General features: G+C 42.8%; 1 protein-coding gene across 2 annotated transcripts in view; it reads left to right on the forward strand.

Annotated features, from left to right (window-relative positions):
• The window catches only part of DPH1 (diphthamide biosynthesis 1), a 187,314-nt gene that overhangs the window by 4,133 nt on the left and 156,815 nt on the right, over positions 1-26,366 (forward strand). For both annotated transcript variants that reach the window (XM_033922691.1, XM_033922690.1), the window contains exons 2-3: positions 14,246-14,398; positions 15,737-15,800. In XM_033922691.1, the coding sequence (XP_033778582.1) occupies positions 14,246-14,398; positions 15,737-15,800 (217 nt within the window). The remainder of the gene's footprint in view (positions 1-14,245; positions 14,399-15,736; positions 15,801-26,366) is intronic.

A 26,366-nucleotide genomic window follows, 5' to 3' on the forward strand; every position in this document is an offset into this window, starting at 1 on the left:
CCTTCTGAAAATTCAAATATGCTATATCAACTTCTTCACATGTTTGCTTACACCTTCAAAAAAATCTAATTGGTGAGAAGACTTGCCTTTGATTAACTCATGCTGACTCATTTCTATTACTGTAAGCTGAGTCTGTGTATTACTCTATGTCAGTAAATTAATTTACCGTAGTTTGTTTTTAGAATAGTAACATAGTAGATGACGGCAGATAAAGACCTGAATGGTCCATCTAGCTTCCACCATTTTGCCCATCACCATATTGGGTCATCTCTGAAACCTTTTTTTAAAACTTTGTGTTATATGGGTGAGACTCCAGTCATCAGAACTGTGGTTGTTTAAGTTATAGATTACTAGTAACAAGTTGAGCTCTTTCAAAACTTCTAGGATTAGGATTACCATATGGCTCCAGAAAAAGGAGGACAGATGGAGACAATGAAAGTAAAACCTGGATGTCTCGATCCATCCTCCTTTTTTTTTTCTTGAGACCAATGGTAACCCAAATTATAGCCTCATCAGGATTGTTCACTGCCTTTTATAACATGTTGATTTTCTTTTATACTAGAAAACCAGTAGTGTATTTGCAGTTCTGATCCACAATACTTTCCTGACTTGAGGAAGAAGGTTCTGGCCTTCAAAGGCTAGGCATATAATGTGTTATGAAGATAACCTTTTTTTAAGACCATAAGAATTGCCGCTGCTGGGTCAGACCAGTGGTCCATCATGCCCAGCAGTCTGCTCACGCGGCGGCCCTCTGGTCAAAGACCAGCACCCTAACTGAGACTAGCCCTACCAGCGAAAGTTCTTGTTCAGCAGGAATTTGTCTAACTTTGTCTAGAATCCCTGGAGGGTGTTTTCCCCTATGACAGACTCCGGAAGAGCGTTCCAGTTTTCTACCACTCTCTGGGTGAAGAAGAACTTCCTTACGTTTGTACGGAATCTATCCCCTTTCAATTTTAGAGAGTGCCTTCTCGTTCTCCCTACCGTGGAGAGGGTGAACAACCTGTCCTTATCTACTAAGTTTATTCCATAATCACAGATCAAAAGGTATACAACAATGTGCTACATCATAGGTAAAGGAAAATTTCCAGAGTTATCAATCTTTTTTAACTTTTTAAACCAACCTTACAACTCACCCCTCTCTCCCCCCCCCCCTCCTTCACAGCAACAGACCTCCCCTTGAGCCAGGACTAAGCAAAGGGAAAGATAAGCCAACATCCTGCTAGTTCCACCGGGGATTCCAGAGAAGATTGTAAGTGCCACCCCCCTTCCCCTACCTACCAAAATCTGGCCCTACCATCCAGCAACAAAAGAAAGGATAGTGTTTCTAGTGAGACAAAAAGTAGTAAGGATAATCATATGCTTAATGCTAGAGCTGAAAGTCTTTCCCCCCTCCCCCAACAAGATAACCTTTTTTAAAAATTTGGACTAACGTTTTGTTTTATTTATATTTATTAATCATTATATTAGGAGGAACTTGATATACCACTCCCTTAGAAATTAATCGGCACAATCTCCACATGACATACACGCTAGAGAGCTATCTAAAAAATTCCTAGTTAAATAAAGATGACATAAGTCTCAAGCACTGAACGATTAATCAAACTGGTAAGTTGTCCAAGAGGTAGGAAAAAGCCTCGGAACTCCTCCCATACCAACCAGTTAAAGTGGGGAAGAACCTTACAGGGGTAAGTGCACTTCATCGGCATGAAAACCTCCTCAATTGGACTGCTAGCCATAAAACCTTGTGCAATGCAGGAGACTAGAGTCAGCTAATGAGAAAGATGAGTACAGAGGTACCTTGGTTTGCGAGCGTAATTCGTTCCAGAAGCACGCTCGTAATCCAAAGCACTCGTTTATCAAAGCGAATTTCCCCACAGGAAATAATGGAAACTCGGACGATTCATTCCACATCCCAAAAACTCAAAGAGAAAATACAGTACTGTACATACTTGTATTGCAAATATCACTCATTTCGAACAGTGCCAATATACTATGGGTGAATTGGGCGTGATGTTTTTATTACGTTCAGCTGTACGCGCTTGAACTGCGGGTGCATGTATTACATTCAGCCGCGATCAGTGATGTAACGCGCCTATGCTGTGCATATTTGACGTGATGTATGTATATGTGCTCGTACTGCAAGACAACGCTCGTTTATAGAGTTAAAATTTAAGAAAATGTTTTGCTTGTCTTGCAAAACACTTGTAAACCACGTTATTCGCTATCCAAGGTTTGACTGTATTTCATTCTCGCTCTCTCCCATTAGATAACTCTAGTCTCCTGCATTGCACAAGGTTTTATGGTTAGCAGTCCAATTGAGGAGGTTTTCATGCCGATGAAGTGCACTTACCCCTGTAAGGTTCTTCCCCACTTTAACTGGTTGGTATGGGAGGAGTTCTGAGGCTTTTTCCTACCTCTTGGACAATTTACCAGCTTGATTAAGCGTTCAGTGCTTGAGACTTGTATCATTTTTATTTGACTAGGAATAGCTCTCTAGTGTGTGTCATGTGGAGATTGTGCTGATTAATTTCTAAGGGAGTAGCATATTATGTTCCGATTGTCCTTATGAACTTGTGTTGCGAGTACTAGTATTAGAGCAGTGGTCTCAAACACGCGACCCGGGGGCCACATGCGGCCCGCCAGGTACTATTTTGAGGCCCTCAGTATGTCTATCATAATCACAAAAGTAAAATAAAACAGTTTCTTGATCATCTGTCTCTTTAGCTATAAAATGACAATATTATTATTAAGACTTAGCCAAAAGGAAAGATTTATAAACTATAAAGAATTTTACCTCATGCAAAATTGTCAATTCTTTAATAACACATGAACTATTTTTTCAGAGGCCCTCCAAGTACCTACAAATCCAAAATGTGGCCCTGCAAAGGGGTTGAGTTTGAGACCACTGTATTAGAGGAACTCTTAACATTTTTCTGTTCAACCTTATACGAGATGGCAGAAATCATTTCAATATTTTATTTTCTGTAATTCCTTCTATTCCTAATGGAATCTGGGCATAATGTTTTTAAATTCTGTATACTATTGTTTTTCGAGTAGTAATGAATAACTCATAGATATTATTCTCATAGATATTATTCTCCAGAAGTACAGTGATACACCGCCAGTGATTTTTGGATTTAGCAATCCATAGAGTACAAAAGCTCTGAGCTGCAGGCAGTATGGACTTCTTGCAGCTGCCGAATATTGTGGCAACACAGTGGTATTTGTATTTATTGTTGCATATAGTTGTCTAAAAAAAGTCTGTATTGCTTGCCACTCTTCTTGTGCTTTGCAGATTACTAAATAAAAATCTCTGCAATCTAGAAAAACACATACACATGCACACTCCTTCTCATCCGCCCTTCAACATTCTCTCCTCCTAAACTAAACTAAACCTTAGGTTTATATACCGCATCATCTCCACAATCTTAGAGCTCGGCACGGTTTACAGGAGTTGAGAGAGAAAGGAACTCCATGAAGGTTAAAGGGTATAGAGAAAGGGTGATTGGGGGGCTTACGATGCCAAAGATGGGGTAAGAATTACATTTTTGAAAACAGCCAGGTTTTCAGATGTTTGCGGAAGAGTTGGAGAGAGCTCAGGGTCCGGAGGGGGGAGGAAAGGTTGTTCCAGAGCTCAGTGAGTCTGAAGGGGAGGGAGGTCCCTAGTTTTCCTGTGCGGGAAATGCCTTTTAATGAAGGAAAGGATAATTTAAGTTTGTGAGTGGGTCTGGTGGTATTAAGATTTAAGGAGTTCTAGGAGAGTGGGATGAAGGGGGGGGGGGGAGGATGCCATGGAGGATTTTGAAAGCTAGACAGGCGCATTTAAAATGGACCCTGGTGATATTCGGAAGCCAGTGGAGCTTGGACAGGAGCGGTGAGACATGGCCGAATTTACTTTTTGCGAAGATGAGCTTGGCCGCGGCATTCTCCTCCTCTGCACTGTTCTCAGATTCTCACAAGAACAGTACTTCAGTTACCACATGGATCACACTCTGAGAGCTATGTGGTTCAGGATGAAGACATCACAGACTCCACCTGCTACTGGTTGGAGGTTAGATTCTGTGTAGACACATGTAAATTCTGCACCCCAAAAGAATTCTGTGCAGATTTTTATTTTTTATTTTATTTATTTATTCCATTTTCTATACCGTTCTCCCAAGAGAGCTCTGAATGATTTACATGAATTTATTCAGGTACTCGAGCATTTTTCCATGTCTGTCCCGGTGGGCTCACAATCTATCTAGTGTATCTGGGGCAATGGGGGGATTAAGTGACTTGCCCAGGGTCACAAGGTACAGCGTGGGTTTGAACCCACAACTCCAGGGTGCTGAGGCTGTAGCTTTAACCACTGCGCCACACTCTCCCCTCCTGCATTCTGCAGCTTATTTCCCCAAGAGTACCGCCTTGTTTGTGTGTAAACTAATACATGTTTGGATTTCTTTCTCAAAGTGAAGAATTGTTCCTCCTTTTATATGGTTTTTTTCTTCCTAGCCTCATGGATGTTCCACTTCCATCTTAAACTTAACATGGCTAAAGACAGAACTTCACTTCCCCCCAGCCCTGTTACCCTCTTTTGTTCGTTTTCTGTTTTGATGGGTAAACAATGTATTCTACTCTTATTAAGTCCCTTCAGTCTTGGGGCTATTTTTATTCTTCTCTTTCTACACATATCCAAAACATAAGAATAGCCAAGCTGGGTAAGACCAAAGGTGCATCGTGTGCAGCTTTCTTGTCTCTTGACAGTGGCTAAGTAAGGTCACCAGAAAGTATCTCGTATTCAATTCGATTCAGCTTTGAATGGTGCCCCCAAACCATTTATTCGTATTTGGCCGAATAGTGATTTTAAAATCAAATACAAATAATCTGGGGCTATACTGTGCTAAATCCTACTGAAATAAGCATTTGATCTTTTGATTTTACATTTATTCTTTTGTTTATGTTAAAGCTACGTGCCCATTATTCATATTCAGTACTCGTGTTCAATCAACTATTGAATTTCTTAGAAAATTCTTCATACTAGACAATCTGCTTTCAAAAAAGGTCTGAGTACGGAAACCATAATTACAGCTTTTTCTGGTGTACATGACATACGAGTCCTGATGATTAGTTTAACTTCCCCTAACTGCAAAGCTGTGCAGAAGGAATTGTACACTTTTTCTTCAGCTCCTCCTCCTTCCTCAGTGGTCTACTCTTTACTGCCTCTCTCCATTTTTTTCCTTTTGCATGTGAGCTGGGAGGTTTCTTTCTGATCTGCTCTGAGATGTTTTTTTGTTTTGGGTTTTTTTTTAAACTAAACTAAACCTTAAGTTTGTATACCGCATCATCTCCATAAAGATAAAGCTCGGCACGGTTTACAGGTAATTCAAGAAATGAGGGAAGGACATTATAAGAAACTAGGGGTTATGAAGAGGATAGCTAGCTTTATGTTTTGGAGAAAAAACAGGTTTTCAGATGCTTTTGGAATAATTGGAATGAGCCTAGGTTCTGCAGCAGGGCAGGGAGGTTATTCCAAAGCTCAGTGAATTTGAAGTAAAGGGATTTCCCTAATTTACCTGCATACATGACGCCTTTTAACGAGGGGAAAGATAGTTTAAGTTTGTGAGCAGATCTGGTAGTGTCAAGGTCTTGAAGAATTCCAGGATAGTGGAATTAGGAAGAATGCCGTGTAGGATCTTGAATATTAGGCAGGTACATTTAAAGTGAATTCTAGAAATCACCGGAAGCCAGTGAAGTTTTGACAGAAGTGGGGAAACATGATCGAATTTGCTTTTCGTGAAGATCAACCTAGCCGCAGTGTTATGGATCTGCTGAAGTCTCTGAAGATTTTTCTTGGTTAGACTTAGATGGAATTACAATAGTCCAGTCTAGAAAGAATGATTGATTGTACAAGGACAGCAAAATGTTATTGGCGGAAGCAGGATCTCACTTTCCTCAGCATGTGAAGACTAAAAAAAACTTCTTCTTTTTTTTTTTTTTTAACCAGAGTGTTGAGATGATCATTAAAGGAAAGTGTAAGTCAATAATGATGCCCAAAACTTTGCTTGAGAATTTGATCTGCAGTGTGGGACCAGAAGGTAGTGGAATGAACGTGGGTAACTGATCTAAGTTTGGACCAAGCCAGAGTAGTTTTGTTTAGGACTCATTCAGCTTCATTTGTACAGTGAGAGCCCAGGATTGGAGTTTCATTATGCAAGCTGTTATATTTTTAGTGAGGTTAGTGAGATTCGAATCTATCTCGAGAAGGACAAGGATGTCATCTGCATATGTAAATAGAGTTTCAAAGAGAGATAGATGGAAGAGTTTCAAAGAAGACATATAAATGTTGAAAAGAATTGGGGACAGGGGTGATTCCTGGGATTACACCACATAGCGGTCTCCAAGGAGAAGACATGGGTCCATTCATGTTAACAGTGTAAGAGCGGGATCGTAAAAAATTTCGAGAGCCAGTCTATGACTGTGGAATCAATGCCTATCTCAGAAAGTTGGTAATTTAGGATATCGTGGTGGACAACATCAAAGGCCGCAGACAGGTCGAATTGTAGTAGGATAGCAAATTTATTATAAGATTGAAGTTGTTGAATCTTTGAGATTAAAGAGGCCAGCAGGGGATTCAGTGTTGAAATTGGGTCTGAAACCATATTGGCAAGGTAATAGAATGGAGAATATCTCTAAGTAAGATGAGAGCTGAGTGGATATAATAGCCTCGAGCATTTTGGTTTTTATCCAAATTTTGAGGCTTTCAGTGCTCAAGAGTCCCCTAGTAGCCCTGGGGCAACTCTGCCTGGGAGAAGATGCAGACTTTTGGCAATAGTAGTCTGCGGCTAACAGGGTAACCCTTTAAGAAACCTGTCTGGCTAGCCTACGCTAACACTTAAGGAGCTAAGGGACCATCCTCCCCTGGGAGCAAGGCTCGCCCATGATTTATTAGGCACTTGAGTGCAGGCTGTTTGGCCCCACGAGGATCAGGGAAGATTTTGACGGGTGCCAGCTGTATTTTCCTCCTCCCGTTGCCGCGCAGGGGACCGTGGGGGGGTCTGAAATCTAGGTATGTTATGAGTAAAGTTCACTCTAATATGGACACTGGATGTGTTGTCCTTGCTGTTTCTTCAGATCTCAACATAGTGTTCAACCTTATTGATCATTCTTTCTTGATCCAAAGACTGCAGGAAATAGGTATCAGAGGACAAGTCTTGGATTGCTTTGGGGGTTTTTTTCCCCTTACTTTCTGACAGAACATTCCAAGTAGACTGTTTTGGATTGTTTATTATAAGTACGTCTGCTTACCTATGAGTTTTGTAGAGTTCCTTCTTATCCCCATCTTTATTCAACATTTTTCTCTGTCCCCTGGCTACTGATTCAAGAATGTGCTTAAAGAAAGCTTGGTGGCTAGACTATCATAAATTGGTATTAAATACATCAAAGACTATTGCCTCTTTTCCTATCTGTCTTTGGGATTTTCTGCTTCAACTGGTGAATTCATTTAGATATTTAGGGATTTATTTTGACTTGTCTCTGCCTTTCATTTAAAGCTCAGGTTTCCTCAGTGGTTCAGATGGGCTTTCTAGTTCTATAACGTCTACAAATAATTTTTCACTTATTTGACTTTTCAACCATGCATTCTCTTATTCTGTGTAGCTTTCTCCTGCTTAGATTACTGTAATGTGATGTACCCCAGGATCCCTCAGTACCAAATTTGATGTCTACAGCGTCTTCAAAACATTGCAGCTAGATTATTTTATAATGCCAAAAGATACAATCGTGTTACTCCACTGTTGACAAATCTTTGCTGGCTTCCAGTTCGATTCATTTATAAATATAAGATACTTACCCTTATCTATTGATCTCTTTATGAAAGAATACCCTCATATTTAGCAAACTTGATTTTTTACTACTCTCAGCGGTTATACTTGCAATCTTCCTTTCAACAACAGCTGTCTTTTCCCCCCTCCTTCTAAGGCATATCTTGAGTCAACCCATCATTTGGCTTTCTTTTTTTATTGCACCTGCTTAGTAGAATGCAATGCCAGTACTTCACAAAGAGCATTCCTTGAAAAAATTTAAGACACTGTTAAACTCTCTCTCTTATTTTTTTTTTTTTAACTATAGCTTTGGTACACATCCAACCGAGCAAGCTCTTGTGGCATCGGGTCGACCTACATGACTTGCCCAGCTTGTTTTTCGAGTGAATGATCTTCTTTTGAATGAAGTCTGTCCTTTATTTTTATGGTGTTTCTTTTCTGTTTTTATTGTCATGGTGTACAATCACCTTGATCTGTTTTCTCAGATAAGGCGGCATAAAGTTTTTGAATAAACATTCATAGTAACATAGTAAATGACAGCAGATAAAGATCTGAATGGTCCATCCAGTCTGCCCAAACATATACTCTATAATTTCATTTAAATTGTTCTTTTTCTTAGATATTTCTGGGCCAGAAACCTAAAGCTCTGCCCGGTATTGTGTATCTACTGGAGTCTCTGTCAAAGCTCCAGCTCATCTAAACCATCCCAGCCCATCCTCACCTGAACAGTCATATATGTGACACAGACCGTGCAAGTCTGTCCAGTACTGGTCTAAGGCCTATATTCGCTAAGCCCACCGATCCTACCCGATCCGTGGCAGGCTGACTGATTTTCAACGTGGAAATGGGGGTGATTGGAGGCACGCCCTCCCACCGACCACACGGATCGCTACAGAACGATTCTGATGCATGCGCAAACCATTTTCTTTGCCTGTAGATGGTCTGCGCATGCTTACAGAGGTTGAAACGTTTTAGTTTAGTTTTTTTTTACTTTTACTTTGTGAGCCCTGCACTGCGGGGAAGGGTGGGCAGAGAGCGGGGCGGCAGAGAGCAGGCGAATCGGGGCAGAGAGCAGGGCAGTTGTAAAGGATGTGAGCGACTGGTCCCCAGTAGTCGCTTCTTTGTTGTTTGGCCAGCCTAGTCAGTGTTCTTGATTTTGGTTAGTGAATCGCTGCCTTCCTACTTTGCATGCCGTTTCCTCTCATTTGCATGCATATATCGGATCTGAGGATGATCGGCCCAGAGGTTAGTGAATTCGGATCGGAGGAAAATCGGATCGGTACATGATCGCAAACATGATCGGTGGGCTTAGTGAATCTAGCCTTTAGCTCTTCAATATATACCATTATTTTCTGATTAGAGATCCTCGTGTTCATCCCATGCTTTCTTGAACTGTCGCCGTTTTCCTCTCCACCACCTACCTCGGGAGCGCATTCCAGTCACATAATATTCATTAATAGTAAAATATGCTATTCGATACAGCTATATACTGTAGTACCAAATAGAACATGGAAAAATCATCAAAAAACAAACAAAAAAAATTAACGCTGGCTTTTACAAAGCTGCGGTAGTACTATCCCAGATAGATTACTGTAATGGTATCTATCTAGGTTGACCTCAAGTATGCATTAAAGCATTACAAATGATACAAAACTCAGCTGCCCGGCTACTGGCTAAAGTATCTCGATAGGAACACATTACACCTATTTTAAAAAGATTGCACTGGTTGCAGATTCTGTTTCGTATCCAATTCAAAGTTTTGAAACTTGTCCAGCAAGGTGTTTATGACATCTTTCCAAATTATGTGGCAAAATGTCTACCACTGTATACTCCGCCAGGATGCTGAGGTCACAGAATTGTTTGGTTGTTAGACAGTGTCTTAAATTACGATATGTACGGACCAAAAATTAATGTTTCTTTATAGCTGGACCTTTTATGTGGAATGTATTGTCTGGTACTTTACGGCTTTGTAGAAATCTATTGCAATTTAGAAAGTAATATTCTGTTTCTTGAATTAATTTTTTACTTTCTGAATATCATCTTTTTTGCAGGTTATTAGATTTGTGCTGCTTGATTGAAGTAATGTAGTAGATGAGCAGTTGAGATGTAATTTATAGGTGAGATGGTAAAATCCTATGATTTTTGATGATGTAGAGCGGGGTGCCCACACTTTTTGAGCTTGCGAGCTACTTTTAAAATGACCAAGTCAAAATGATCTACCAACAATAAAATTTTAAAAAACACAACGCATACTGTACGCATAGAAAATGTTAATTATCATTCCTATTCCAGGGTTTTTCAAAGAGGTCAAAGCAGATGACTCTATGCACTATCACCTCAGTAACAACCATACAAAAATAGACAAATATACCCCCCTCCCTTTTTACTAAACCACGATAGCAGTTTTTAGAGCGCAGGGAGCTGCGCTGAATGCCCAGCGCTGCTCTCGACGCTCATAGGCTCCCTGCGCTAAAAAACTTTATTGCAGTTTAGTAAAAGGGGACCTTAGTGTAAAATATAGACAGCAGGTATAAATTCAGACACATTTTGATCACTAAATTTAAAATAAAATCATTTTTCCTACCTTGTCTGGTGATTTCATGAGTCTCTGGTTGCACTTTCTTCTTCTGACTGTGCATCCAATCTTTCTTCCCTTCTTTTAGCCTGTATGCTTCCTTTCCTCCAGACCTCGTTCCCTCCCCCAACTTTTCCTTCCTCTCCCCCTGCCTTTTCTTTCTCTCTGCCTCCCTTTCTTTTTTTTCTGTTTCTCTTCTTTCCTTCTGTCTCCCTGCCTGCCCTTTTTCTTTCTTTCTCCCTGCCCTCCCCCAAGCCACTGCCATTGCCATCGGGGACCAGGACCCAAACCGCCACCAATAACAGGCCCGAAAGCCGACCCGCCCCAAGCTCTCTCTGCTTCGGCCGACCAGCATTCCTCTCCCCGACGTCAATTCTGCCGTCGGGGAGAAGAAGGCTGATTGGCCCAAGATCACGATCGACCTATTGGGAGAAATGCTGCCGGATCCTGCCTTCGCGGAAACAGAAAGTAGGCAGGACCCGGCAGCAAGAAGAGCAAATGCTTCACTAACCTGTCTCCCGCCTTAGCCCATAGCGAACGCTTGCTTCAGGGCTCTCAATTTGTGCGTGCTGGCTTCCCTTCTCCATCCCCCCCCCCCCCCCCCCGGACATAACTTCCGGTTTCGGAGGGAAGAGAAGGGAAGCCGGCACGCACACGTTAGAGCCACAGAGCATAAGTTCGCTACGGGCTGAAATCTCCAAGCCTGTTTTTTTTTTTGTTTTTTTTTAATGTTCAGCAGCGGCGGCGGCAGCAGATGACAGCTAAAAGGCCCTAGAGAGAACACTGGAGAGGAAGGCTGATCGGCCCGGTAGATCAGGACGGCAACACGAGTCTATCACGGAGCCCGGGATGGGCTCCGCGATCGACTCGCGTTGCCTTCCTTAGCTACTGGTCGATCGCGATCGACGTGTTGGGCACCCCTGATGTAGAGGATGTTTATTTTGTGCAAGTCTTGAAATATGTATGCAATACTGTGGACACCTGGAATGCGCTTCCAGAGAGCGTAATAGGGCAGAGTACGGTACTGGGGTTCAAGAAAGGATTGGACAATTTCTTGCTGGAAAAGGGGATAGAGGGGTATAGATAGAGGCTTACTGCACAGGTCCTGGACCTGTTGGGCCGCCGCGTGAGCGGACTGCTGGGCATGATGGACCTCAGGTGTGACCCAGCAGAGGCATTGCTTATATTCTAAATAAATAAATAAAACTTCCTCTTATAGGGCAATAGACTTCTTCCCTAAGCCCCACCCTACAGCCAGATTGGAGAGGAGCTGATCAGTTACCTCTATTGGAGGTGCTACTGTAGAAGGCCTGTCTTTTTGTCTCATGTGATTTCCATCTTCTGTCTTTCTCCCTAGGGATTGATTTTGTGTTTCAAAGGGCAATTCTGTTCTGCAGTCACCTACTGAGAGAGACTGGAGCTGATTCTCTGGTTTTAGTTACCACTTCCTCTCTGTTTTTATATCCAAAGTGATGGGACATAGATCCCGTCACATGCCCTTATGTGTAACCCAGCATGTAGGACTGCATAAAATGCAGTCCTGTCTTTGGCCAGTTAGGTATGCAGGTACTGACACTGAATATCGGCTGGCACCCATGTAACTTTAGATTTATCAAAGACATGAATATTCATTGTTGGTGCCTGGCCATAGTCTTGCATGGGATATCAAGGTGTAATTTAGCCAGTCACCATTGACTGAATAGCAATCCAATAGTATTACTCATATTCTAGGGGAAGAACTTTAAAATCCTACCCACCCCATTGGCTCTGCTTTTATGTAGGATCCCCAAAAAGCCCCATTCCTTGCAGATTGATTAAATAAGCTATCACTCCTCAGTTAATTCCACATATAACATACCTGCTTTAGTTCTTACTAGAGCTGCCCGATTCAAATCGATTCACCAATTTCACTTCAGTTGAATTGATTTCAAATCAGTTTGATCTGGGAAAAAATTAGCCTCACCAATTCAGTGCAGGCTCAGCATCTTCACGGTCCGGGAATTTCTCCACAATGGCAGCCTTCACAACATGATGCTCTTGCCTGTGTCGGGCCTTCCTCTCTGTCAGGTTATGCCTTCGTTGAAACAGGAAGTAAGCAGGACCCATCAGAAGAAGGCCCGATGCCAGCAAGAACAGTGTATTGTGGAGGCTGCACTACCGAAGGTGTATGTGTGTGTAAGGGGGGGGGGGGGGTTAACAAAGAAAGAACAAATGGGGGAGGGGAAGGGATTAGGGGGAGTTATGGAGGGTGCCAAATCGGAGAGGGGGGGTGGAAGATGCCTTACTATATAGGGCAGGCAAGGAAGGAGATGGTCTGGAGATGAGAGAGAGATTAGGTATTATTAGATTATTTACATTGTCCAATTTGACACGGACAAGAGGACATGAAATGAAGCTAAGGGGGGACAAGTTCAGGACTAATGTCAGAAAGTTCTGCTTCACACAGAGAGTGGTTGGCATCTGGAATACTCTCCCAGGGGAGATTATTGCAGAATCGACAGTCCTAGGCTTCAAAAGCAAACTAGATGCATATCTCCTTGAGAGAGGCATATAAAGTATGGTTGGCTATACTTGTATACCTGGCAGGGCCTCCGCGTGTGCGGATCACCGGACTTGATGGACCGAAGGTCTGATCCGGAGATGGCGCTTCTTATGTTCTTAGGTAAGGCAACGGGAAAGAATGGGAGAGGCTGAAGTCAAGGAGGGAGATGCTAGGGGGGAGCTAGAAGAGCAAAGGGAAGAGAGAGAAATGAGGAGAGAAGAGTGGGAAAGATGCTAAATTCACAAATGGAGAGAAAAAAAAAGAGAGATGCTTACCCTGGGATGAAGGGTTTATCAGGAGAAAGGGAGCAGAGGGGGAAAAGCTGGACAGAAGGAGAGGCAGGGCCATAGGGAGCGCACAGTGAATGGAAGGGGCAGAGAAAGAGGGCAGATGTATGGAAGGGAGAGAAAGGACAGATGCTGGATGAAAAGAAGAGAATGAAGAAGATGATTAAAGCAGAAATGACAAAAGGTAGAAAAAATATTTTTGGGGTTGCTTTATTGTAGCTGTACTGATAATGTTTTTAAATAGAAAATGGAAATAAAGTAATCTTTTTATTAGGACTAATTTTAATACATTTTTTTACTTACCAGGTCAGGACAGGATATCGTAACAGCAGTATACTGTACTGACCTGAAGAATGTTTTGGCCTCTGAAAGCTAATTTAAAAATGGATTAGTCCTACAGCATCTTCAGGGGAACTGCAAGGAACCACAAGTGAGAAATATTAAACTTCAACATAGCAAGAGAAAATGGTGCCAGCATCTTTTTTTCTCTCTTCTCCTCTTGACATCATCACCTAAGCCCCGCCTACCAAAATGCTTTTCATTAAATGAAGCGATTTTAAACTGGCAGGCATAACTGAGTTTGAGTTTAATGCAGAAATCCACTGCTGCTCTCGTCCTAATCATTGATGTGTATTGCCCCTCTGAATCCCCATCTGTATCTGTTCAGTACTAAGCATCGAAACGAAGAGAACTCTTGGTTGAACATTGGTTATTACAAAACCATATGTTTCCCAACTGTCACACAATGCCGATGCTGTATCAAACGGGTCTTCAGCTGACGGGACATTTGACCCACCTAATAAAGATTGCAAGGACAGATAAGCCGGTAGATAACATTGTGGGATTCACAGCATGTATTTGAGGACATAATTGTTCTATTTGTCTTAGGATCTGTAAAGGTAGAACATTCCACCATCAACTAGCAAACTGAACAGTGACCACATTTTTAACGCCATTTTAGCACTTTAGCCATTTCTTTTTCTCCATCTTCATGTCTACCTTTCTTCCCCTCTTTCTAATAGACTTTGTCTCCCCCTTATAGCTGGCAAACCTCGGCGCCGCATGACCAGTCACATCCCCCAACAAATTCTGGACAATCAGCAGCTGCAAGAGGCTGTGGGGACCCTACCCAACAACTACAACTTTGAGATTTACAAAACCATCTGGCGTATTCAGCAGACAAAAGCTAAACGGGGTAAGAGTGTGTGCATGGAATGGATGTTGAGGGTTAAGGTAAACTGCAGTGAGCAGGATAAGAATTAGGAACACCTTCAAAGGTTGGGGTGGGAAGGAAAGTTGCTGCAGGAGGATGAATGTGGCTGTTGTATCATCCTAGCATGAAGGTTGTAAGATTTGTGCTTTTTGTGAAATGTAACACCCTCTATATATAAACAATTGGTGTAAATACTCAGCAGCAGATTGTTTTTGAGTGAGGAAACCTGCTTCCTATTACCAGCATGTGAGATGTGATGACAAGAACCTGATAAACAGCCTGTGTGTAGTATCTGCATAATCAAGTCCTGTGTCCTTATGCCTAAGAAACAGCTGGTACACTAGGGACTGGTGCAATGAAACTGTCCATGGACATGCATAAATTTATATGGTACACCTGGGGTTTCCCAGCTTGAACCCATTCCTGCTGAAAGGTGCATACACAAAGCCAGCACCTTCAAGAGGTCACACTGTCCAACAATTGCCAGAGGTTTTCAGAACTTAAGTTAAAGTAAATTTTGATACTGATGCATGCTTTGCGTACCTTGCTTCTCACAACTAATATGCTTTCTCCCTATGTACTATCTCACCCTCTCCTCCAGTGTGCAGCACCTTTCCTTTCCTTTCCCTACCCTTCTCTTTCTAGTCCAGCAGTACCTTTCGTTCCTTTTCTGCCAGGTTCAGCAGTACCTCTTCTCCCTTCCCTTTCACTCTCCCTTTCCCCATGTCCAGCAGCAGTACCTCTCCTCCCTATCCCTCTTCCCCATATCCAGTAGTATCGTTCCCTCTCTCCATGTCCAGCAGTACCTTTTCTCCCTTCCCTTTCCCTCCTTACCAGTCTAGCAGTACCTTTCCTCTCCCTAGCAGCAGCTCACTGTGTGCTTTTAACTTCCCCACACCGCTGATGCTAGCATTAGTTTAACTGCGGTTCCATCAGGCAGCCTCGGGGCTTTTGCTAGGCCAGGCTGCCTCTGACGAAAGAGGAAGTTGCATCATCAGAGGTTGGCTGGCCTAGCAAAGACCCTGAGGCTGCCTGATGGAATCGTCAGCTAAACTAACACTAGTGGCAGCAGTGTGGGGAAGTTAAAAGCAAGTAGTGAACTGTCACTGCTTGGGGGGGGGGGGGAAAGGCTGGGAAGACAAGATGAGGAAGGCGGGAGATACACAAAGGCAGAAAGAAGTTGGGAGACATATAGCGCCGGCGCCAGACATATAAACTTTGGGGATTTTATATGTTTCCTGCAGTTCAGGAGCCCTTCCACATTCTTCCTTGAGGTCTGTCTGTGTTTATTAACATTGGTCTTTCTCTCGCCCCTTCCAGTTGCGCTACAGATGCCAGAAGGTCTCCTAATGTTTGCCTGCACTATTGCTGATATTATTGAAAGGTAAGGACACAGCTCTCTTGTCTGTTCTCTTTGTAGGCTGGATAGGAGACAGCTCTCGTATGCATGATCTCTCTGGGAAGGTTAGGATAAAGCTCTCTCTTGTATGGGCCTTCCCAGTTACTCACTGGGCAGTTTTGCCAAAAAGAGACGCTGGTTTCAATTCACAGCTGAGGTCTTATTTAATCTATATTTATAGATGATTTACTTAGCTTATAGCTGCCCAAAGACACCAATTCCACCCATCCAATTCAATTCCATCTAGAATACTAAAAGGGAACTTTAAGACAATCCCAAGAACGTAAAACCTTTGAAATCAAAATGAAAAAATATTTTGACACCTACCAGAAAGGACTTAACAGAGATCAGGACTTCCTTTTCCGCTACAGACGTTTAAAACTGCTCTGTCACCTCTGTCTCCTGTCCACCCACCCCTCCCTCTTCCTATCCCTGAAATGCTTTCATGTTTTCCTTTATATTTACTGATAATTGTCAACATTTGCTTATTTCTGATCTGAAGAAGAAGGGTTACTTTCGAAAGTTCAGCATAAAACACATTGAGTTAGTCCAATAAAAAAGGTATTTCATTTGTGTTTTGTTTTATTTCTTTATATTACCTTGGTGATCAGAGAATTGGATAGAGGGAATGCGCTAGATGTGGTATATTTAGATTTTAGCAAAGCTCTTCACTGTGTTCCACACAGATTTCTAATAAATAAATTGAGTGCTCTTGGTATGGGCCCCAAAGTGACGGGTTGGGTCAGGAACTGGTTGAGTGGAAGATGACAGAGGGTAGTGGTCAATGGAGATCGCTCTTAGGAAAGGGATGTTACCAGTGGTGTGCCTCAAGGGTCTGTTCTTGGGCCTGTTCTTTTTAACACTTTTATAAGTGATATTGCTGAAGGGCTGTTGGTTAAGATTTGCCTCTTTGCAGATGATACCAAAATCTGCAATAGAATAGACATCCCGGATGAAGCCGGAATAACATGAAGAAAGACCTAGCAAAGCTTGAAGATTTGTTTGAAATTTGGCAGCTAAAATTTAATGCTAGGAAATGCAAGGTCATGCTTTTGAGCTGCAAATAACTGAAGGAACGGTACAGTTAAGGAGGTGAAGAACTTTGTGCATGACAGAAGAGCGGGACTTGGGTATGATTGTATGTGAAAAGTTGAAAAGGTGATGGCGAAAGCTAAAAGGATTCTAGGGTGCATAGAAAGAGGTATGACCAGTAGTAAAAAGGAGGTATTGAATGCCCCTGTATAAGACTCTGGCAAGACCTCATTTAGAATATTGTGTACCATTCTGGAGACCGCACCTTCAAAAAGATAGAAAAAGGATGGAGTTGGTCCAGAGGAAGGCTATTAAAGTGGTGCATGGCCTTCATCATAAGGCATATGGGGACAGACTTATAAGATCTCAATCTGTATACTTTGGAGGAAAGGCAGGAGAGGGGATATATGATATAGAGACTTTTAAATTAAAAAATCTAAAAGAAATGTTATTTGCCAGAGTGGTGGAAGCACCCGCTGAAACCATTTACACAGAAGTGGAGAAAAAGCCTCAACCATCCATAAATGCAGACGGCAACCCAATGAGTTTTTAAGCTGTTCTTATTCTGTATCATAGGCAAAAAAACTCCACTACTTTCTCAAAATGTCATTTTCAAAAACAGGGAAACATCCCACCACTGTGCACAGGGAAAAGAAACAGAACAAGAGAACCAAAAAAACTGTACTTATCTTCACTGATAACCCTTTACTCCATCCAAAATCATGATGTTCCGGTAGTACACCTCTAGCAGTCAAGTCCCTGTTTTTGAAAATGACATTTTGACATTTTGAGAAACTAGTGGAGTTTTTTTGCCTATGATACAGAATAAGAACGGCTTAAAAACTCATATTATGGATGGTTGAGGCTTTTTCTCCGCTTCTGTGTAAATGGTTTTCAGCGGGTGCTTCCACCACTCTGGCAAATAACATTTTTCTTAGATTTTTGAATTAATTGTTATTTTGTTTTTGTCTTGAGAGACTTTTAAATACCTACGTGGTATAAATACGCACGAGTCGAGTCTTTCATTTGAAAGGAAGCTCTGGAATGAGAAGGCATAAAATGAAATTAAGAGATGATAGGCTCAGGAGTAATCTAAGGAAATACTTTTTTACAGAAAGGGTGGTAGATGTGTGTATTTGACGGTCTGTCTGCGTTCTGCAGGTGAGAGATTTTCTAGGGAGTGAAACATCCATTGTTCAAAGCTGATGCCTACTGACTGGATTCAGAGCCCATGATGGACTCGACATAGTCTGTGTTTCAGCTAAATAGCCTGCATCAGAAGTCCCGAAAGGTAAGTAACAAGCCAACAATGAAAATAAAATCCTTGAGGATACAAGGTTAAGCTTCCGAATGAAAAGCTCAGAGGGGAGATATGATAGACATTTAAATACGTACATGGCAAAAATGTACATGAGGCAAGTTTCTTTCACTTGAAAGGAAGCTCCGGAATGAGGCAGCATAGGATGAAGTTGAGGTGATAGGCTCAGAAGTAACCTTAAAAAATTATTTTTCATGGAAATGGTGGTGGAGATGAAAACTATATTTGAATTCGAGAAAGTTTGGGAGAGGAAGGAATAATGGATAGAAAAGCTCAGAGAGGAGATATGATATAGACATTTAAATACCTACAAGGCAAAAATGTGCATGAGGGAAGTCTTTCATTTGAGAGAAATCTCCAGAATGAGGCAGCATAGGTGATAGGCTCAGAAGTAACCTCAAAAGAGGTGACCCGGAGAACTAGACTGGTAAGTATGACCTCGGTTCTGGGGAAAATGGACAAAGGGACTGGGAGGGAACTTTTGGACAAAGGGACTGAGTGGAAATCTTCAGAAAAAGGGCCCACAGATGCAATGCAGGGGCCCAGTGCCCAAATGCAACTAACAGGCAGGGTCGAGAGAGAAAAATGGGAGCCAGGGGACCATCCAAAAAAGGGGATACTAGCTGGGGGCAGAACGGACACGCCACGGGAGGTGGATGACCGAGTAAAGGCAAGCCAAGTGGGAGCGCCGAGCCATGGAAAGAAAACAGCAGGGCGGGCGACAGATCAGGACCTATATTGCCTCTACACAAATGCGAGGAGCCTCAGGGCCAAAATGGGAGAGTTGGAAATTATAGCCAGTCAAAAAGCCCTAGACATAATTGGAATCACAGAAACATGGTGGGCTGATGACAATAAATGGGTTTTGGTCATACCAGGGTACAAACTCTACAGGAGAGACAGGACGCACAAGAAGGGTGGAGGAATAGCGCTATACATAAAGGACTCCATACCCTCAACCAAAATGGAAACAGCGGTAAGGGCGGACGGCTTGGAATCAATATGGGTTAAGATACCAGGAGGATCTAGAGCAGACATCAAATTGGGTCTATACTATCGTCCGCCTGACCAATCGGAAGAAATCGACCGGGACCTGGAGACTGAACTGCGGCAGGTATGCAAGAATGGAAGTGTGGTGGTGATGGGGGACTTCAACTACCCTGGGATAGACTGGAGTATCGGGCACTCAAGTTGCGTGAGAGAGACCAACTTCCTGGAAGCCACGAGGGACTGTTTCCTGGAGCAGCTGGTCACGGAACCTACACGAGGAGAAGCTACTCTTGATCTAATCTTCAGTGGACTGGGGGGACCTGCAAAGGAAGTAGCAGTATTAGACCCACTGGGGAACAGCGATCATAACATGATCCAGTGCAGACTAGAACTGGGATCATCCAGGGTGAAAAGAACCACAACAACAGCGCTCAACTTCAAAAAAGGGAATTATGATGCAATGAGGAAAATGGTGGGGAAGAACCTCAATGGCAGCACAAGGAAGATAGAGTCCGTAGAAAGCGCCTGGACCCTGCTCAAGCGTACGGTGCACGAAGCACAGAACCTGTACGTCCCCAGGTTCAGAAAAGAGTGCAAGAAAAATCGAATAAAGAACCCAGCATGGATAACGGCTGCTGTAAAAAAGGCGATCAGTGATAAGAAAGCATCGTTCAAAAAATGGAAACAGGACCAAACGCAGGCCAACCAAAAGGAACACAAGGAAAGCCAGAAGGAGTGCCACCGAGTGGTTAGGAGAGCAAAGAGGGAATATGAAGAGAGACTAGCGGGAGAGGTAAAAAATTTCAAATCATTCTTCAGGTACGTAAAGGGAAAGCAACCAGCGAGGGAGGAAGTGGGGCCCTTGGATGATGGGGATAGAAAGGGAGTAGTGAGGGAGGAAAAAGAAATAGCTGACAAGTTAAATGACTTCTTTACGTCGGTCTTCACGAGGGAGGACACATCCAAAATTCCGGAACCAGAGGCAATAGAAAATGGAGATCAAGATAGCGAGCTGGTCCAACTAGAGGTGAGCCAGGAGGATGTCCTCAGGCAGATAGACAAGCTAAAGAGCAACAAGTCACCAGGTCCGGACGGCATTCACCCAAGGGTGCTCAAGGAATTAAGGAATGAAATAGCAGAGACACTTCAACAAATATGCAACCTATCCCTAAAAACTGGAGAGATCCCGGAGGACTGGAAAATAGCTAATGTCACGCCCATCTTCAAGAAGGGTTCAAGGGGCGACCCGGGAAACTATAGGCCGGTGAGCCTCACATCGGTCCCGGGAAAGATGATGGAGGCGCTGATTAAGGACAGCATCTGTGATCATATCGAAAAAAATGGACAGCTAAGGTCGAGCCAGCATGGGTTCTGCAAGGGTAGGTCGTGCCTCACAAACTTGTTGTACTTCTTCGAGGGGGTAAATAGCCAGGTGGACAAAGGTGAACCCATAGACATAATTTACCTGGACTTCCAGAAAGCCTTCGATAAGGTACCACATGAGTGGTTGCTCAGGAAGCTATGGAATCACGGGGTGCGAGGGGAGGTCCACCGATGGATCAAAAACTGGCTGGCAGACAGGAAGCAGAGGGTTGGTGTAAAGGGCCACTACTCGGACTGGCAAGGGGTCACGAGCGGGGTTCCTCAAGGGTCAGTGCTGGGACCGCTCCTGTTTAACATATTCATTGACGACCTGGAGACGGGAACAAAATGTGAGGTCATCAAATTTGCAGATGACACCAAACTATTCAGCAAGGTTGAAACCACGGTAGATTGCGAGGATCTCCAAAGGGATCTTACGACACTGGAAGAATGGGCGAAAAAGTGGCAAATGAGCTTCAACGTAGGGAAATGCAAGGTCATGCATATAGGGAGAAGGAACCCGATGTTCACTTACAAAATGGGGGGATCAATGCTAGGGGTCAGTAAGCTGGAAAGAGACCTGGGAGTGATGGTAGACACGACATTGAAGGCGTCGGCACAGTGCGCCACAGCCTCGAGGAAAGCAAACCAAATGTTAGGTATCATTAAGAAGGGTATCTCGACCAGAACGAAGGAAGTCATCCTGCCACTGTACCGGGCTATGGTGCGCCCGCATCTTGAATACTGTGTACAGTACTGGTCACCGTACCTCAAAAAGGACATGGCAATGCTTGAGGGAGTCCAGAGAAGAGCAACTAAACTTATTAAGGGTATGGAAAACCTTACATACACTGACAGACTGAAGAGGCTGGGGCTGTTCTCCCTGGAAAAGCGGAGACTCAGAGGAGATATGATAGAGACCTTCAAGATCCTGAGGGGCATCGAAAAGGTTGACAAGGACAGATTTTTCAATTTGAAAGAAACCACAAGAACAAGGGGACACTCGATGAAATTGAAGGGGGACAGGTTTAGAACAAACGCAAGGAAATTCTTTTTCACACAGAGGGTGGTGGATACATGGAACACCCTTCCAGAGGCCGTGATAGGAAATAGCACAGTACATGGTTTCAAGGAAGACCTGGATAGGTTCCTGGAGGAAAAAGGGATTGAGGGGTACAGATAAGAGCAGTGGAAGGTTTAGAGATAAGTGTAGAGGTAGGTATAAAATTAGTCAGGGACCGCTGCTCAGGCAATATGCCTGATGGGCCGCCGCGTGAGCGGACCGCTGGGCGGGATGGACCTCTGGTCTGCCCCGGCGGAGGCGACTACTTATGTACTTATGTACTTAAGCGCTGATAAAAGACAGCATCGATGAGCATTTTGAAAGAAATAAACTTCTAATCACAAGCCAACATGGCTTCTGCAAGGGGAGATCGTGCCTAACGAACTTACTGCACTTCTTCGAAGGAATTAACAAAATGATGGACAAAGGGGACCCCATGAACGCATACTTCGGAAACTGAAGAACCATGGGGTGGAAGGAGACGTACACAGATGGATCAGAAATTGGTTGGCGGGTAGGAAGCAGAGGGTAGGAGTGAAGGGCCACTACTTGGATTTGAGGAGAGTCACGAGTGGTGTTCCGCAGGGGTCGGTGCTCAGACCGCTGCTATTCAATATATTTATAAATGATATAGAAACAGGGACGAAGTGCGAAATAATAAAATTTGCAGACGTCATCAAACTATTTAGTGGTGCTTGGACTAAAGAGGACTGTGAAGAATTACAAAGGAACCTGAACAAGCTAGTGGAGTGGGCGACGAATGAAGGTCAATGTAGAGAAATGTAAAGTTTTGCATGTAGGAAGCAAAAACCCGAGGTACAGCTATACGATTCGAGGGATACTATTGAGTGACAGTACCCAAGAAATGGACTTGGGGGTAATAGTGGACAAGACAATGAAGCCGTCGGCACAGTGCGCAGCGGCCGCCAAGAGAGCAAATAGAATGCTAGGTATAATCAAGAAGGGTATTACAACCAGAACGAAAGAAGTTATCCTGCCGTTGTGTCGGGCGATGGTGCGTCCGCATCTGGATTACTGCTTCTAATATTGGTCGCCGTACCTTAAGAAGGATATGGCGATACTCGAGAAGGTTCAGAGGAGAGCGACACGTTTGATAAAGGGTATGGAACACCTTTCATACACCGAGAGACTGGAAAAACTGGGGCTCTTTTCCCTGGAGAAGAGAAGACTTAGAGGGGACTTGAATGAGACCTATAAGATCATGAAGGGCATAGAGAAAGTGGAGAGGGACAGATTCTTCAAACTCTTGAAAACTACAAGAACGAGAGGGCATTCGGAAAAGTTGAAAGGGGACAGATTCAAAACCAATGCTAGGAAGTTTTTCTTCACCCAACGGGTGGTGGACACCTGGAATGCGCTTCCAGAGGGCGTGATAGGGCAGAGTACAGTATTAGGGATCAAGAAGGGATTGGACAATTTTCTAAAGGCTAAGGGGATAGAAAGGTATAGATAGAGGACTACTACACGGGTCCTGGACCTGTTGGGCTGCCGCGTGAGCGGAATGCTGGGCACGATGGACCTCTGGTCTGACCCAGCAGAGGCATTTCTTATGTTCTTATGATTGTAGGGATCTAGAAGGACTTGCTGTGTGTTTTCTGGCTAAGACTGTCACTGCATTCATTGTATTAAAGTAAATAGGGAGAAAATCTCTATGCAGTTATGAATGCCACTTCTCTGCTTGTTCTGGCCTGCTGCTTCTGTCTCCTTCTTGATTTGGCTGATCTGAAAGAGTAAGAAAGTAGAAGACAATGGTTGGGTCAAATAAATAAAACGAGGACAAAAAGGAGAATCTAGGTTTTGGTGCTGGTCTGTATTTGCCCTCATTTGACTACATTTCTGGCCTGGTGGTAGAAGACAATATATTTTGCTGCTTGTCCTGTTTCTCCCACATTTAAATTATCTGCTTGTTCTTTTCATTTTCTCTATCAGCTTTGGGGAAAACACTTACCAGTACATTTTCTGTTTTGTTTCTCCATTGTTGCTCTGCATGTGGAATCTAGGGCAGTGGTTCCCAACCCTGTCCTGGAGGACCACCAGGCCAGTCGGGTTTGGGGGATAGCCCTAATGAATATGCATGGAGCAGATTTGCATGCCTGTCACCTCCATTATATGCAAATATCTCTCATTAGGGCTATCCCCAAAACCTGACTGGCCTGGTTGTCCTTCAGAACAGGTTTGGGAACCACTGGACAGTATCTCCAGATGGGTTAATTTTACGCATACCAGGACAGTTATGAACCTTAGTCCTAATCAAGAGAACACAGGAGTGTGATTTTTTTTTTTTTGTCTCTCCAAAAAGCTTTTTGGAGTTACCACTTCCGTTTTTGTTAGTACTTTATTTTTAATCTCTATTTTGTATTTGATGGTCTGTCTGCGTTCTGCAGGTGAGATATTCTAGAATGTAGTTTCTTGGTATGGATTGATCACAAGCCACCTTTTTCCACTTGGAGGTGTATTGGTGTAATAGGGTCAGATGTCATAATTATTGCAGTGCTGCCATTTCATAGTTTCTGTTGTTGCTCTATGAGTCCAGGCAGTTAGTGCTGTTTTGTGAAAGCAGATTTCCTACATAGGTGTTGAGTATATGTGATGGGGACTTAGCTGTTGCTCTTTCCTAGTCACTCTTCCTGACTCTCATTCTTGCTCTGTTAAGTGCCATCTTCCTTGTCTGTGCTTTATTAACTGTAGAGTGGAAGGGTAAGCAGTTGACACTGGGTTGTGGGAGGTCTGAGCAGGTGAATCTGTGGAGAATTCAGTTCGATTTGGTTCACTGGGTGGTTGTTTTTTGTTTTTATGAAGTTGGCTCAGCTTGTTTGCTGATTCTTTGAGCTGTCAACCCTATCTGTGCCATCTTACCCTTTGTATCTGGGTGCCATTATATAGGTTCATGTCAGTAGCTTCTTGAATTTGACCGGCATTGTGATGCATTCTAGGTATCTTAATGAGACAAGGCTAAGCAGACAAACTGAAGGAGCTGATATTAGGCAGATGCATCCCTTTACTTATCTAGGAAGAAATATAACTATAAAAAGCAAATCGAAAGTAGGGTGCCCAGAGTCTGGAGGGTTTTACTAATTTATCTCTCCAGAAATCTTGAAGATGCAAATACTGTCAGCACCCTGTTTCTACCTGTTCTTATCTGCTGCTCCATAATCTTTTTTTTTTTCTTTTTCCTGAAGAAGAGAGACCCTTTTTTTTGCTCCATCAGGGAAAAGTTGGTGAAGGAGACCCATGGAAGGAGGATGCTGATGTATAAGTGGTTGCTTTTCCATTAGCCTTCCTGGGTTTAATTCTTCCCATCTCATCTTCAAACCAGTGAGCACAGAGGCTGCAGCTTCTGCACAAGTACTGCTATTAAATATCAATTGATTGTATTGTGCTCCTAGATGTGAAAATTAACATTCAGAAAGTAAAAGGCTTTCCTAGTGTTCTTCCTCTTAAGATCCTTTTAGGAAGACTAAAAGATGAAGGAAGAAATTTGGGACAGCAAAAGCGTGAGTGCAAGAAAAGATAGCTAAAGAGTAGAGATGTGCAGTTGTTGTGCATTTGATTTATTTTAGGATCTTTAAGTGCATGTAGAATCAGTTTTTACATACAATTAAGATATAAATTAATGCACATAAAATCTATTTCTTGCGATAAAAAAAATCTATTAACCAAAAGTTGAAAACAAGAAACTAAAGTCCAAAAATTAGGAAAAAGGTTCAGAAATGAACCTAGGTATGTCCCTGTCTTTAATGTTATACCTGAGACAGTGGAGGGTTCAGTGACTTGTGGAAGTTCACAAGATAACAGCAGCAGGATTTGAACCTTGGCTTTGCTGGTTGTCAGTCAGGTGCTTCTTCAGTGAAGGGAGGAAGACCATAGGTAGAAAGGAGATGAGGAGCAATGTGTAGCAAGAAATGAGAAAAATGCTAAACTTATTTATGGGTAGCTGGACTAGAAATGGGGTACCAGGTACAGCACCATTTACAGGAGAAAGTGTTTATGTAAAACTAGCAAAATCTGAAAATAGACAGATGCATCCTAAGACGCTAATGAGAGCTTAAAAAAAGGTTCTAGAAGGTCCGCTGAACAATCTTTGTGAATTTTTGGAGATAAGAATTTTTGTTTTTCCTCTTTACAAAGATGTTATGGAAAAGAGTGTTAGAAATTGCAGACTAGTTTTACTTTGGTGAAAAATTGAAAAGTAAACTCTATTGTAGGAAAGGACTGGTTTATTATAGGAGCCAAAGTAGCATCATTTTGCCATAAGAAAATAAGAATAGCCTTACTGGGTCAGACCAGTAGTTTACCTAGCCCAATATCCCGTCTTCATGGAGGCCAATCCAAGTTACAAGTACCTGGCAAAAACCCAAATAGTATTCTGCTTCAGCCGCATCTAACAGCTCCTCTCTTGCTTCACAGTTTGAGTTCTCTATGGCATGCTTTTTCTTTTTTTGCTGCATCCTATAAATGAGTTTTCTTTTGGTTGGTGGAGCCTTATTCCTCCCCTCCCCACCACCCCAACACATGCTGCTTCTGAGCTTCCGTTTTGCTTTATGCTTAGGTTTGTTTGTGAGTGCAGATGGACTTTTTTTCAGTAGGTCCTGTCACTGCCATGAAATATCTTATATGAAAAAAGAGAGATAAATCAAAGAGAATCCCTGGAGGCAAGAGGATGGCAATCAAACATGGAGATAACTTTTGTGGCATGTTGGTTTGGCTCAGAACAGTAATCGTATGTTTTATGTGCAAATTTTAAGTCCTTATTGTCTCTTGTTAT

The sequence above is a fragment of the Geotrypetes seraphini genome, chromosome 15 (assembly GCF_902459505.1).
Source record: "Geotrypetes seraphini chromosome 15, aGeoSer1.1, whole genome shotgun sequence".
Lineage (NCBI taxonomy): Eukaryota > Metazoa > Chordata > Amphibia > Gymnophiona > Dermophiidae > Geotrypetes > Geotrypetes seraphini.